This window comes from Mycteria americana, chromosome 3, assembly GCF_035582795.1.
Source record: "Mycteria americana isolate JAX WOST 10 ecotype Jacksonville Zoo and Gardens chromosome 3, USCA_MyAme_1.0, whole genome shotgun sequence".
NCBI lineage: Eukaryota > Metazoa > Chordata > Aves > Ciconiiformes > Ciconiidae > Mycteria > Mycteria americana.
The window spans coordinates 8,367,082-8,382,806 of NC_134367.1; the positions used below are offsets into that span (position 1 = coordinate 8,367,082).

The following is a 15,725-nucleotide window of genomic DNA, read 5'->3' on the forward strand; positions in this document are numbered from 1 at the left end:
AAAACTAAATCTTGGCAACTCTTAAGAGATTGTGTCTGTACAGTGGGAGTTTGGAGCTTCTTGAACAAGCATAGAGAAAATTCTGGTTTCAGGCTTTGACACTAGAGCTGCTGTGCAGTCACGCTAGCAGGGAGACAGGGACCACACTGCAACAAGAGAGAAACTGATCTGCAGGGCACTGACAGCAACTCTTGCTCAGCACCGACTCTCAGAAAACTGCTAGACGTTTTCTACAAGAACACTTTCCATCTCCTCTCCCCTAATTATTTCCTGCCTTCTCAGAACACTCAATATGTATGTTAAAGTTTGATTTACTGCTTGTACGCTGTCTCCAGGAGAAAGTCCTTTGAAACCTCAGTAGTACCCTAACATTGTTTTGCAAATAATATTTGCAAGACATTCACTATGGGAGTTCTGATAAAGATTTGAACAAACAAAACCAAATCATTATTTCCTTATCAGTGCTTTCTACGCTGCTCTTCTGTACACATCTGCTAACCACGCACATAGCCAGGACACCTCCTTCTCCTCCCTCCCACTCAAAGAGAGGGTTTGTTCTTAAACTCAAGGTGACCTCTTTCAGCTTCATGCAAAATTGCAACAGCTGTAGCTAAAATTTTGCAAGCTTTACCTTTCCCTCTGCCCACTGCTAACATGCATACTTGTAACGTGAAATACAGTGGACTCAGAGCTGTAGCTGTTGCCAGAGCTGGGGATAACATACAGATCCTGCACTGCATAGAAGAGGGGCCTAGCAGACTGAACTTTTCTCACCAGTTCATCTCCTTTAATACAAAGACTCCGTCACCCTATAAACCAGAGAACATCAGCACTGTCTTTGCAGGGCTGAGCCTAAGTTAAACCTCCTAAAATAGTAGGTTTTGGCCTGTAGAGCATGGACTGGAGCTGGAAATAACAGGCACAGCATCTCAAACACTTCTTTGGCTGCTGGGTAACAGTACTTCAGAACCACATGTTTAAGACAACGAGTTTATTGCAGTTTGCCAGAAGACCTGGCCGGTTATCACTTGCTTTGGCAGAAGTTGTAACATATTTTGCAAAAGGTACCTTCTGGTGGCTGTGTTTGCCGCTGCAGTCAGCTGGAGGACAGGTGACATCATTGCCTCTCGCTGTCTTTGTGGTGGCTGATGACTTTCTGCCTTTAAACAGAAGTAAAAACTATTGCCAGTCCGTGCACCACGAAGGCTGCTGTAGCCCAGCTCAGCTTCCTGCACTAGCTCTTTCCCACACTGAGTCACTCCAGGAAATGTTTGTCTGTGACGTTTTCCTTCTAGATTGTGCCATCATCCTGTAACTTCTCTAAACATGCTGGGCTAAAGCCTTGGGCCAGTAAGAAGCATAAAACTCTAGGGGGGGGCTGGGGGGAGAGAGTTGGCCTAGGTCAGGAGGACATCAGGCTCCCAGTTCAGCTTTGATGGTTTTGTTACTGGGGAGCAGGAGCTCCCTTAAGTGTTGTGTACTGCAATGGCTGCACCAGAGAGCTTTCAAAAGGGATGAACCAGAGCACTGGAACTTTAAAAAAAACAACAACATAATTAAAAAAAAAAAAAATCATTCTTCGCTGATCCCAAATGCTTCTCTATCCGGGCAGGCCAGCTGGGGCTCTCCAGTGTTCTCAGCTTAAGCAGCTGCATCACTGCTCCAGTTCAGTCCACTATGAGTGAGCTCTACTGTATTTTGAGTCCAACCAGCCTGTATGTCAAAAAAACCCGTTATGAAGCTCAGCTATAGGATGCAGCTTTCTGGAGTGGTGTGTAGCTCCCTCAGCGCAGGCCACTCCTTTACAGGACCAGCCTCATGGCTTGAGCCAGGATGCACACCCTATCTTAACGGTCAAAGGACACTAGTTGAGCAAACGTGAGACAAGGCCAAGAGAGCTGGGACAGTTCAGCCTGGAGAAGAGAAGGCTCAGGGGGAATGTCACCAGTGAGTACAAATACCTGAAGGGAGGGTACAAAGAGGATGGAGCCAGGCTCTTCTCAGTGGTGCCCAGTGACAGGACCAGAGGCAATGGGCGCACACTGAAACACAGGAGACTCCCTCTGAACATCAGGAAACACTTTTCTACTGTGAAGGTGACAGAGCACTGGCACAGGCTGCCCAGAGAGGTTGTGGAGTCTCCATCCTTGGAGATATTCAAAAGCCATCTGGACATGGTCCTGGGCAACCGGCTGTAGGTGGCCCTACTTGAGCAGGGGGGTTTGGATAAGATGACTTCCAGAGGTCCCTTCCAACCTCAACCAGTCTGTGCTACAAGTATGACCTCACTCTGCTCCCAAAATCTAGAAACTAATAGCTAAAAAACCACCCAAAACCCAAAGCAAGTATGAACATTAAATCCTCTCAGATCTTCCAGTAAAGCACTCAGGAGATCATACTCCATCGCTTGACCTGTAGGGCTGGCTGCCAGGCTGCATGCAGAAAATGCAGGAAACTCCCCACTAAAAGCCACTTTATGTCAAGGCTCAGCTTGGCCATCAATGCTCTACTTTAATACATCCTGCTGTCCACTCCATACTGGAAGGCTTTCCCTTCACCAACACTCCTTTCTCAGGAGAAATACACAATAAAGCAGAATTCACAGTCAAATTTAAGTTTTAGCAAATACTCGGCTATGCAGCCAAGGAGAGGCCTCATCCACTGTAGCTGTTGTGTTGCCTCTCAATAAAGAACACATTAGCTCTTACCTCTTCATTTGGTGGACCTCACTAGCAATGTAGGCGTGTGGTACCTTCAGCCACTCAACTGCATCCATACGTTGCCGGCTCAAAGGAAGCAGTGGCAGTTCTGCTTTACTGAGTTCGTCCAGCTCTCTGGTAGAGCACGGTCTTCCTGGCAGGGAAGTAACAAGTGCTTCCTGTGAGCATCTACTGTCACAAGCAAGGATGGCCTCCCAATATGAAACACTTCCAAGAGATACCAATTGTTTAAAATACCTGTCTCACACTGCTTGATAATGCCTGTCTCAATAAACTTCCTTTGAATGCCTTTCAACAGAGGATCCTGTAAAGTTTGTATTGAAACCTGGGACAAAGACAGTTATTTCATGCTTATGCACCAACACAAGCACTTTGTCAAAGAGTCTCAAAGACCAAAGTCAGAGGTGAATTTGAGATGAGGAAAACAAACCTCCCCCCTGCCATTGCCTAGTGTGCCTCCAAATCTGGGCTTAATATGGATCCAAACCATGTTCCTGGTGAAAACCATTTTCAAACACTCTTGGACTTAAATGCAGTAGGAGCTGGGACCCCTATTTGTTCAGTTAATAAAACCAGAATGTGTTGCCCTACACCAGCCCCATAGCAGCACGTCAGCAATACACTCTGCCTCCTCTCTAACCATTAATTTCCTGCTGGTCAATGGGTGCCTCTAAACCTCACGGCATAAATAACCATCGCACCTTCCAGCAGTCCGTACATGTCTTCAGGAAGAGCGGATTGTACTCTGACGGGTCATAAGCTTCCAAAGCCACATAGCCCTGCAGGAGAAGCAGGTAGCGGGTCAGGTCTCAGAAGCTATTGGTGATAAAATAGCAAGAGAGCAGCCAGTCTAGGTATTACACAGTCAGGCATGGCATGAACACAGCACCAGAGGTGGTGGAGAAAAGGACTCCCGAATTTTCACACACTGCACTTCAGAAGAAAGGTGACTGGATTGTTAACAGGAAAATTCCTCCATCCATTTGAATTGATCATAGGCATAAATACATAATAAATGATTTCATGAAGCATCCAGAAATAATTACAGGCTAAAATGCTAATCACAACTCAGGCAGTCAAGAAAATGGAAATTTCGTTCAAGGGAAAATGTTTTGACAGAGAAGGAAACAGATATTAGAAAGAAAATAAAAAAAGAAGTGACTGAGCCCCCATCAGCCATAGCCCTAGGCAAGTTACTAGTCTGTGAGATGTGAGCTCCAAGTCTAGGTCATGAGCATGCTTTCCTATCTGTACATAGGAGTAAAGACCTGAACCATACCTAATGGTCCAGACCACAGCTCCATCTCATTGAGAACTCTGCCTGCAACAAACTTCATACGCTGCAGTTCAAGTTCCCTATGACCAGAGTTAGCTAGGGAACAGCAAGTACCACCATTCACTATGGATGCCAAGCCCAAAGAACACCAGATCGAACAGGCTATCAAGAAGCTGAACAGATGCTGAAGTTGACACACTGATCAAGCCTGATGCTGAGAAAGGTGAATTACAGCCATTTGTCTCCAAATTATAATGCACTGTTTACAGGCAATAAGCCAGGATTTACCTAAATTGCATCAAATAAGAGCTGTACAGATGACAAAACAAAACATATAAGTAAAAAAAAAAAAAAAAAAAAAAAAAAAAAAAAAGAACAGAGGCCACAAGTGATGCCCTAAGAATAGTAAGAACAGGGCAAGTATATAAAATACTTCTCCCCGCTACTCTCGGTCATTCTTCCAAAACCTTGCAAATAAAGTTTTTCAGCTTTCTTGTGCAGACGATTCTCCAGGGGTCCCAGGAAGAAAAGGGAGCATTCAGCCCATGGCCCTCTAGGTCTCAGCCCCACACAGTTCTTTTTGGCAATCTGTGGATGTGATTTCAAGTTGAAAGTTGGAAAACCATACTTTCACCTGAACAGTTCAGGAGTGCTGCAAGACAAGTCCAAACCCAAAGAAGTGGGATCTGCAGTAGGTTTAAGAGGTCACTGTGTTGAAGGTGCTCACATGGGCGAGTGAGCCAGGCCCCAAGGGCCTGTGCTGTTCCCAGACACTCAGCAGGCACCTGGGCAGCTCCATGGGGCTTCAGCTACTGCTGAGCATGAACATTGCGGCCTCTGCAGGGGCCTCTGCTCCCCAGGATCTGGCAATTCCCCAGAGAGCAAGCAGCAGCCGCACTCACAGTCTCCGGTTTCTGTCCCTGGAAAGCTTTAAGCCCTAACATGCCTCAATTTGCAGAGTTTTAGTGCCACCCCTTGGTTTATTATTAGGTGTCACCCCATGACAGTATGTGCTGAGACCTCAGTAGATTGTGCTAGGTGCTGTGCAGTACACCCATGTTTGATCCCTTCATGCAGTCGATGTATTACCACTCACACACCCCTTGGCAGAAAGCAGAGCAACAGCCAGCTCTTAAAAACGAGTCGGAATGGTCTCTTACTCTGCAGCATTTCAGCACACAATGCCTACAATATCCTGGACTACCAGAAGCTGAGTTGTGGCTAACATAGCAGCAACCCAGGTCAGGGAAAATTCCCCCTCCTTGCAGGCTGCAACATGGCACTTCTGCCGGTGCTAGAAGAAAAGTAGCACTGCTGCCATCTGCACACTATGACCAACCATGTCATCATGCATCTGCAGTCCACGTCCCTGGGACTGGGGGTAAGGAGGAGGTGAGAATGGGGGTGAAAAGGAGGCAGATTTAAGTAAAAAAAAAAAAAAACACATAGGAGCAGGTCACTGGAACAAGGGAGAGTCAAGGAAGGGAGGTAAAGGAGGAAGGCTCAGATGGCATAAAAAAGGAGGCAGAAAAGCGAGCTGACAGACTGAGATGGAGGAACCTGGAAGGACAGTGAGGAGAGAAAGTATTTAGAGGGGAGGAGGAGAATAGAGGAAAGGGGAGAGGGCAGCTTTGGAAAGCAAAGGACAGCGGAGAACTTGGACGAATCATCAGAAGCAACAAGGAGAGGGAGACACAGCACTGGGGAGTCTGACAGAAGAAAGAGGGGCAAAACAGCGAGAGACTTGGGGATGGAGTAAAAGGGTTGACTGGAGAGAGAAAGAGAGCAAGAGGAGAGACTGGAGGAAGAAGAATAGATACAGAAAGGGGGAATGGACCGGTGACAGAGCCATAGGAAGGGGAGGAGATCTGCGGAACAGGACAAGGAGAAGCGTAATAGCAGGGAAGAGAGCAAGAGAAAATGGACAAAAAGAAAGGAGGTGTCAAAAAACGCACAGCAGAAGTCAGTATATTAACCAATCCACAGAATTGTCTTAAGTTCTGCAAAATTTATCATATGCTGCCATGATTAATGGAAACTTATGCAAATTAATTGTCCTGTTACTCTGAAGGGCTTCAGCCTGCTTTTCAGACATGCTGATGATAGAGCCGACACCACAGAGCAAGGAGAAAAGGTGGAGGCTGATCACTGGTGCTGTGCTTGTTCAGGGAGAAGGAGACATCCCAGTACACCAGCCATTGCTTGTGGAGAACACCCAGCAAAGTCCTGACCTGACATGGAAGCTTTCAAGATGGACTGATGCAGACCCAGACAGGTACAGTACACCAAACATATCCTAAATCCCAGGACTTCAGCAGTAGGACTGGTTCAGCTCTTTGTTGTTATAAGCAGTTTAAATGCATGGGTCTTTCACATCAGACCTTTGAAAGAGAGATCATTTGCTCTCATTAAAACAACACAGATCCCATGACATTTTCATTTCTGGATGGGAAGCTTGTTTACAGTCTCATAACTCCACTGTGCAGTGGTTTCCACTGACAACAAAAGCCTGCTCTATATAAAATAATATTCTATTTGTGGCAGATGATGTAACTGCTCTTACTGCTGTATATATCCACTCCTGAGATGCAGGAAGTTGAGTCAGGGGATCTGATACTCAACAGTGGTGTGAAATTCAGAGCAAAATCAACAAAACCAACAAGTATTTCCTACAGTGACTCCAATTTTTATGCGAACTGAAACACAAAGAACTACAGAATCCAGGAATTGGGTTCACCTGCACGCAGACTTAAGAAAATTGTTGATGTCTCCCTGTTCCCACCTTTTTTTCTTTTATAAAGCTTGATCAGTAGCATCCAAGGCCACAAACACGTTTCACTCATGCTCTGCCAACATACTGCAGTACTGCTCTAGCTGAACTCCCGAGACATGAGAGTGCGGTCCCCTCCCTGGTCACAGACTCAGCCTTTGGCTTCAGCTGACAGAGCTCAAGGTTTTCCCCCTAAATGGTCCAGCTCACAGAGGGAAACCCACCACAATATGGTGTCTCACCATATTCAGACCCCAGCACGTGCTCACTGCATCAAACAATGCTATTGCTCGTACCTGATGGTGAACTTAAACAAACAGCTGTAATGATGTATGACACCATTACAGAAGTCCTCGAGAAGAATAAGTTACAGGTAAGGCATATCTGAACTCTGTTACTCAACTGAACAGCAAATAGCAGCTAAAACCCCAATCTTGTCCACAACCCTCTGTATGCAACCCTCTCCATGACAGAAATTTACTTTTCATTGATACCTTCTTTTTACAGTAGTTTAAATAGAGAGAGAGTTGTTGTTCTTTCCTTTTCCTTATTTCTTCGCTTGACTGGCTGTCCATTTTGTCCTCAATTTTCTGCAGCAGTGGCTCTAAAACATCCTCAAGCCATTTCTTGTACAGGATCTCCTTCTTTCTCAGATTTAAGAAATCATTGTGCTTCAAATACCTGTCCACCTCCTAAGTAAGAAATGGAAAATAAAAACCATACAACCTATTGGCCAACCATGTTAAAGGGTCCACAGGTGAAGCTACGCAACTTGGCTGACCTGATCTGGCTGGTCACTGCTGCAAGGGCCCTGTTTTCCAGCCCTTCTTTCTGCTCCTCCCTCGCTCCACTTCCCACCACTTGTTTCCAAGGTCTCCCTTGCATGGACTCTGGCATTCAGACTCATATTTTAAGCTGTAGTGCAAGACTGGCAGAAAATCATTCACTTTTTCCCACCAGGTTAGTGAGCTGAAATCACTTCAGAGTGGGGGTCTGATAAGTACCAGACTGTGCAAGATGGGCAGCATGAGAAGGACCTTCTCCCTGCAGCACTGGCATTCTGCTAGATCAGATCAGCCCTCCTGCCCTTTATTCACAGGCCCACCGTCACCAGCTAACCACACCCACAGAACAAAAGTTAGGTGTAAACAGGCAGGTAAGTCACCAAAGACAAATTATTCCTAAGGTCATATTTAGGGTTATCACTTCAGTCCTATCCCAAGGAGACTGAGGAGGCCAGAAACTTGTACTTCTAAATTTAGTTTTCCAAGAATACAAATGGACATGTTATCATGAATCACTGATAGAAAAAAATGGACATGCAGGAAAGCACACAGCAAGTGAGAGAAGAGATACCACTTCTTACCCTCACAAAATAATTTTCTCTGTCCAAGATGCACTGAGCAGAAGCAATGACATCTCGACTTTCATCAGGTGCTGCCTAACAAAACATCAAAAAACCACATGAAGTAAAAGCAGGAGTTACAGTAGGAGTTAGAATTACCTTTGAATTCAAAAGAATTACTTGTGTTGTGATTAAAGGCACATTATACCATAACCCAGCTGGCAGAATAGCACAGGCAAGCAGATCTTTGCGAGACTTGCTCTGAACAGTTAGGTTAAATGTAGCAACAGAAGAGTGTTGGAAGAACTGTAATGTACATGTTCAGCAGGACCAGAGCGTACACCTCCTTGGCCGCTCCTCACTGCAACCACACCACCACTTGCTCCTTGCCACATGTTGCTCACATCTGCCCAATGAAGGCAACAACCTTCATTTTCAATGCAGATACAGCCACACTACACAAATAGCAATCAAACAAATCAAAACCATGATGAGGTATTATCTCAAGGAATTCATCAAAGTATAAAAGGAAAACTAATGAGAAAAACCCCTCCAAAGCAGGAAACTGCCTCGCTGCTGCCTCTGCTCATGACTTTGTCTGCATTTTAAATCTCAGTTCCTGTAGTGACATCAGCCAAGGTCTCCTCTAGCATCATCCTCACCTTACTCTTTCTGAAGATCAGAATAGGGAGAAACTGTTCCCTGCATCGTGAATATCAGGACACTAAAACATGATTTAAGAACAACAGTCCTTGCAATGCACTGCTGTTGTCAATTTGATTTTTAAATGGGTAATTCTTTGTAACATGTGGCTTATTAACTGCAACTCCTGCACTCCAGCCAAGGAGCACAAGCAATACAGACCAAATTTGTCTGTCATTTGGGGATGGAGTCCCTCCAGGCAAGATTAGAGCACACATGCAATGGAGGTATCTCCCCTATGATCAGGCAGCACCAACTCTGTGGGTTAACCAGAGGGATCTTGTCTTCATGAGTCAATCAGCAGCTTTTATAAGCAACAAGTTCACAAAGGATTTTAATTCCATAGCCAAATCTATCTTGAAGAATCTGCTCTAAAAAAAATTACCAGCTTTTCAGCATTATGCCAAAAATTCAGGAGGTAAATTGCAACTCAGGAAACTAAAACACAACCTGTTCTAAACAGACCACGTCACTTAAGCTAAAATAAATTTACAATCTGTTCTGCTTTCTGGGACTAACCCTCTGTTTAGACACTGACAGGAACTTGCTTCTCTTGCACCAGCTTAGCCTAAGAGAACAGGCACGCAACTGAGTTCCTACCGCTTAACAAATGACCACATCAGCTGCTTTGCTGTAAATGGCATGCTCATAGCCAGTCCCAACTGAGAAATAAGGTGCTGGGTCAAACCACCAAGAAGGCTCAGCTAGTGCATCATATGACTGTGATCACTTTCAAGTTTGCATTTCACCAGAGTTGCATAAATGCTAATACCAGCTTAGGTATCACTAGAAGTTGTAATCAGTTTCAGTACATCCATACTAAATATTTCTACCAACGCAAGTTAATCCTCAAGTGACCTGGTTTTACTTAGACCTAAGCCAGGGGCAGGGCTGAAACATTCACACTTCCATCTGCTTGACCTGCTGCCTACCTCCCATGGTTTCCATAGATTAATTCAAAGTCATCCCCGCTGCGACCTTCTTGTGCCATTTAACAACTGAGCTACAGCCATCGCATTTTTGCACAAGCCTACCATGCTGGTGGCAGCACAAGACTTAAGGACTGCATCTGATGCACAGAATGGAAAATTAGCCTACTGCTCCCTGTGCTTAATATTAATCTTTAATCCCAATCAACAGTGCAGTTTCCAGTCATGTCTGCCTAGACCCCATTGACCAACTCCACACTCCAACAGGCTTCCTGTCCTGAGATGAGCAGGACGTTGTACATCAGAGCAAGCAGGGAAGAGACAAGCAGTATTAAAAAAAAAAAAACCCACACAAAAACAAACAAGAAAGGGGAAATCTAAATTTCTGGCATGTTTTAAGACCCTTTCATCCTACTATTTCAAACAACCGGCATGATGCGTTACACCTGACAGATCTACTTCACATAATCACAGAACCTTTCTAAAACTAGCACCTTAACAGCACCAGGAAGACATGGCCATCTCTCCAGCCGAGAAGAACCACTAGCAGAATGCACTTAGAACACACATTGGTGAACAGGTGAAACGTTTTCCTTCAGGGTGAAGGATCTAGTGTCCCTTCCTCACAAAAGGTTGGACCAGATGATCATAGATTCATTTAGGTTGGAAAAGACCTTTAAGATCATCAAGTCCAACCGTTAACCTAGCACTGCCAAGTCCACCACTATACCCTGTGCCTAAGCACCACATCTACACGTCTTTTAAATACCTCCAGGAATGGTGACTCAACCACTTCCCTGGGCAGCCTGTTCCAATGCTTGAGAACCCTTTGGGTGAAGAAATTTTTCCTAATATCCAATCTAAACCTCCCCTGGCACAACTTGAGGCCATTTCCTCTTGTCCTATTACTTGTTACCTGGGAGAAGAGACCGACAGCCACCTCACTACACCCTCCTTTCAGGTAGTTGTAGAGAGCGATAAGGTCTCCCCTCAGCCTCCTTTTCTCCAGACTAAACAACCCCAGTTCCCTCAGCCACTCCTCATCAGACTTGTCTCATCTAGACCCTTCACCAGCTTCATTGCTCTTCTTTGGACATGATCTTTTGAGGTCCTTTCCAGCCTGGGCTGTTCTATGAGTCTATGATTCTAACTAGTCACAAGCTTGTTTAAGGTTTTATGGGAAACTTTTCCACACACCAAAGTGCATGGAACTCAATAAAGCTACCTCAAAAGGATGCAAGGGCTCAATAAAACCCATTGGATTGCTATTTCCAGAGTTATTTGTTCCCCTTCCCAATGACAAACATATCTCAAATTTTACAGGACTTTGCAAATAACCATTTTTCATTCCTCCCTTCATACCTTCCATTCCATTTTATTCCTCCACTCATACCTTCACATGACAGAAGTCTTTCTGTGTTAGCCAATCTTTGGTATTATTTTTCTTCCCAAAATGTCTACTGCAGTCGAAAGTATTTGCTGCGCCACTCTTTGCTGGTGCTGAAGAGAACCTCTGGATAAATGTAAAAAAAGGAAAAGGTCTGCATAAAAAGCCAACCTGCTCTACAAAGATCAGGTTCTCATCTAGGTTCCACAATCGAGCTACAAACTGGGATAGAACGGTAAGCAGTTCATCTAACATCTTCACACCGCGCTGCCTTGCAAACGTCGTTATTTCTGTGCAGGAAGTACAACAAAGCATCCTTGTAGCGGTTCTCAGGAATACTTCAGGATAGGAGATGGAGAACATTTCACACAGATGAAACAGAAACAATGGAGATTGGGATACCCCAGTTTAGAGCCATGATTTTAATGGTTTGGGCATGCTTCTTCAAAGATAGAGATATATAGATAGAGATATATATATTCAATTCTACCCACTCACAGTTTAAGCACCTCTTGTAATATCTGACCGCCACTTACTGAGTCAGCATGTGTACGTAAGACAGGCTGCAATATCATTTCTGAATGTACTAACACTGCTGACCAGCATTAACTTTTGGCTTCCTCTGGAAGATTCACACAGTATTTGGATGCTGGACAGACTCAACCTACAACCAGCTGACAGGAAGGACAGAGAACACATCTTCCTGTAATACACATTTCTGAGCATGCCTAGGAGGGAGGGACAAAAGCACAGAGACGTTCCTGCAAAGTAGGACTCACTAATGAATTCAGGCACATGCTGGGGAAGGCAGTCCTGGAGAGCAGACAGACAGACCAGATCACCGTCTAGAACGTCAGTGGTATTAGGTGTCCCGTTCCAAGACAGGAGCTCAATTACACCCAAATATCCCGGGATCCCCCTGAACTTTGGTTCTTCACAGTAGAATCTACAGCTGAAGGAATGTCAAGTCACTCACCTGCCAAGGCCTTGGCTGATTGTGTTCTCTCACAGGTCTCGGACACGTAAATCTTAGTAGCCAGGGAGTCTCTGAGCTATTCACAGTATGCATTGTTGGACTAGTCTGGGAGAAACATTAAAACATTCAAAAACATATAAAACTATTGTATAGACAGCAAAAACCTAGATTCCTTACAATTCCCACCAAACAATGAAACAAATCTCTAAAGCAATTCTAACTGCTGATACCAGCAGCATTTTCCTATCACAGTAAGTTAAACAGAGAGATGAAGTATCAGGTTTATAGTCAGATACTCCCTCTGATAGTAACTGTCTGTCCTCATCTCCATGAGCAATGGATAGTACATTTTGTTTCAAAGAACAAAGCGATTCACAAATTACTCCAGAATGCTTGTCAGCTTTGAAAACATTTCAGAGTTATCAGATTCCACCTCCTGACTTTTACTTTTCCTTTATGCCTTTTTCAATTACATAAAAGTCACTTTCAAATAACTGCTACATTCCACCGTAGGGATGGGTTGCATTTTAGTGGTTTTTAAAGTTAGTTCTACTAGACGAAGCTTATGCTGAAGCAGTAACTCCAAGCTCCAGCCAGGAAATTCCATCTCCTCTATTGTGTGTGCACCAGTATATTTGGATTGATTTATAACAGAGAGACAGTAGAACCACAGAGGCAAAATGCCCTTTACAGGAACCTCCATTTAAACCTCTATTTATTTCAGATTCACTGGAGACACACTGCTTCCAGGAAATGATGTATTCACAAAATTACTTAGGTAAAGAGTGGACCAAAAGAAAAGCTTCCTTCTGCAGACATACTGACCTCCACACTCTTCAGCCAGATCTTTCAGCTATGAAGAAAAATCTGTTCTTTAATTATTTTTGGCAACATCTAGTTAAAAGAATCTACAAAGACCCTCCGAATCGGGGATCTGACAATATAACAACTTCTTTTTGTACAAGACAACTTTTAAGAGTTTATTCTGTCCAACCTGGCACTTCAGTGATACTGACTCCCAGATGACCTCTCTAGACTGCAGATTCAAAACTCCTACCATTGGTTCAAGGTGAAGTCTTTAATCTACATCTTTATTTGTTTCATTTCATATTCCCAGCTCTTATCCACTGATAGACGCATCTGCCTGGATATTCCTGCCTCCTCACGGAAATGTTTTCCTGTCTTTTCTGACTGAAAGAGTCAGAAACCACAGGAAAGTGCACGTTGGAAGGGACCTCTGGAGGTCATCTGGTCCAACTTCCTACTTGAAGAACAGCTAACCTCATAGATAAGATTGCTCAGGGCCTCACCCAGTCAAGTTTTGAAAATTTCCTTTCTCAAATTTGCAAGCCCATGTTCTTCACTCCAGCTGCTTCTATAGAAGAAAAATCCTCACTTCTGCCATGTAATCCAGGACAAAGCAAAGCAAGGAAATAAGCCAATGTAATGCACATGGTATCAAGCACTTTGCTTCCCGCCTGCATAACACCGTAAGCTTTCTCTCCTTTCATCAGACACAAGGAAAACTAAAAGATTCTCAGTAGAATAGGTCACAACATCCCAGTCCTCTACTATACTTCTGTATTTTTTTCAGCCACTGTAAGACAGCTTCCAAAACCAGAAATACATACTAGCCTTAGCATTGTGGCAGGCTAGCAGGCACTTCTTCTAACATGATTTCCTGCCTTATCTGTACAGAGAAGACAAAAGACACAGAGAGTACAATAGAGGCATACAATTAGGACACTACTACATGATTTGGAAAGCAGGTACCCTACCTCTCTCCATCTGGAGATGAAGATTTTTTTGCCTACATGTGCCCCGTGGCTTCTGCAGAGTGTTGTGCCTGCCATGGAGGCTGGTATTCCCTGTGAGAAGCCCCCTGCTCTGAAAACAATCTCCCCTTTTTCCAGACAGCCCAAGTCTACCAAGCTCCAGGGAACGCTGTAAAGCATATCTGACCTCGTGGTGTCTGAGGAGCAGGGGAAGGATTCTCACAGTTTATTCTTCATCCTTCAGTGACCAATTAAAGGAGGCTGTGCACTATATTACCTGCATGGATAAATAACAGCAAGCACACCCTCATCAGCACTGAACTAATTTCTGATATAAAATAAATAGGCAAACAGTGAGGACTGAAGAACATCCAGATACTTAAAGTGCTAGAAACTTAGTATTAGACAAGTCAACACACTTTCCTATGAGCAATTTATCCTACCTACCCACAAAGGTGCCACGGGCTCCTGCTTCAGGACATCTGCTGCAGATTTCCTTCCACTCAAAGCAGTTTTGTTCTTCTGAGATAGGGATGCTGTAAATCCCTGGACAAGCTTAAGATGAAGAAAAGACGTATTTTTATAGTTTCGAAACTTACAAACAAAAAACACCCCACACTAGCCTCCTTTCCATCTGTTTTCAGTAACTAGTATTAAGACTCCATCTTCATCCATCTTACAAAGAAAGACTGAGCCTTTCTGTGAGCACAAAGCAAAAGAGATGTTTGCTCCCATCATAGAGGATTGGGGCCCCAGGAGAGACAAAACAGAGCAAACATAGAAAATCTGCCTGCTGTAGCAATCTGCTTTAAAGAAATCACATGTGGTAAAGTCTCTAGCTGCAGATTTTTTTCCCCAATCTTAATAACTAAAGCTGCCACTGAACCTTAATCCTTTTTTTTTCCATTTGGTTCGGACTCTTGCTACGAGATGCCAACTCTCCATGGTTGGCAATGGCAGAGCCCACTTGTATGAGACACCAGCTGTCTCGCAGGTCTTAAAGTTTAATCATGTGTTGGGACAGAACCAAAGTAAAGGATTTCCAAAGTCTGAACAGATAAAACGAGATTTGAAGTTAATCTAACGGTTGTGTCCGCAAATGCTAAACCCTGTGAGCAGGTTGGCTGTTCTGTATTACAACGTTTGTTCTATTATGATCAAACCTGAGAATAACCCTGCCTAAAATTTCTTGCTAGATACACCTGCAGCCTACTTTGCTGTCAGCAGTATAGCTTTGTATCAGTCTTTTTTTTAAAAACAGGTTTCTCTTGCTTCATGAGTCCTGTTCAGTAAAGCAGAACGTTCTCCCCAAACGCCCATCTGCTGAAATTCACAGTCTCTGCCCAAACACGTGTCTTTCCAGCAGCTTTGAGAAGGCAGATTTTAATTATTCCTGTGACAAAAAGTAAGCATCCTCACACATGCCTCAGTCCTCTCAAAAGACCCTTTCTGACAAAAGCCTTTATATGGGCCTGTAGGCTCACGTGTCACCGCCTCCTCAGCATACATGGATCTCTCGCTTTGCACCACAGCTAGCTGCCTTTACTGGTGGCTCAGTCCACTCTGATTCCATCAGGTGCCAGTACAGAGCATGAGGAGAGAACCTGCCTCTAGAGCAAACAGGGCAGCTCTATAAACAGAACCTAGCAGCTTGTGAATGCTAAGCTAACAGATAACGTGCACACGTCCAAGAGGGCCCACAGGCACGGGCCTGGCCCCTCCACCTCGGAGACAGCGATAGGGGCAACACCGGTGAGAGGGAAAGGCTGGGCCCCCTCAGGGCCGCAGGGACCCTGCCCAGCCCTGAGGCGAGTCCCACAGGCCCGAGGGGAGGCGAGGGCAGGC

General features: G+C 44.5%; 1 protein-coding gene across 4 annotated transcripts; it reads right to left on the minus strand.

The window, feature by feature from the left end:
* Window positions 1-16: 16 nt before the first annotated feature.
* Window positions 17-13,033, minus strand: FAM228B (family with sequence similarity 228 member B). 4 transcript variants are annotated; one of them, XM_075497816.1, is made up of 10 exons: window positions 12,931-13,033; window positions 12,106-12,210; window positions 11,136-11,255; window positions 8,133-8,207; window positions 7,261-7,458; window positions 3,422-3,499; window positions 2,958-3,045; window positions 2,709-2,853; window positions 1,069-1,156; window positions 17-146 (listed from the first exon to the last, which is right to left on the minus strand). In XM_075497816.1, exons 2-10 carry the CDS (start codon window positions 12,196-12,198, stop codon window positions 102-104), a joined length of 930 nt encoding a protein of 309 aa, XP_075353931.1. In that variant the 5' UTR covers window positions 12,199-12,210; window positions 12,931-13,033; the 3' UTR covers window positions 17-101. The 4 variants fall into 4 exon arrangements, with proteins under 4 accessions (XP_075353931.1, XP_075353930.1, XP_075353933.1 ...); XM_075497818.1 differs by having other exon boundaries at window positions 97-146; window positions 1,069-1,160; XM_075497815.1 differs by having other exon boundaries at window positions 17-1,156.
* Between the last annotated feature and the right edge of the window lie 2,692 nt (window positions 13,034-15,725).

Excerpts from the sequence above, each read along its gene's own strand:
- FAM228B (XM_075497815.1), bottom strand. The coding sequence starts at position 12,198 with ATGCATACTGTGAATAGCTCAGAGACTCCCTGGCTACTAAGATTTACG. Across the intron at positions 2,854-2,957 it reads TATCAAGCAGTGTGAGACAG|GAAGACCGTGCTCTACCAGA; the intron begins GTATTTTAAACA and ends CTTCCCTGCCAG. Across the intron at positions 1,157-2,708 it reads GAGGTCCACCAAATGAAGAG|AAAGTCATCAGCCACCACAA; the intron begins GTAAGAGCTAAT and ends GTTTAAAGGCAG.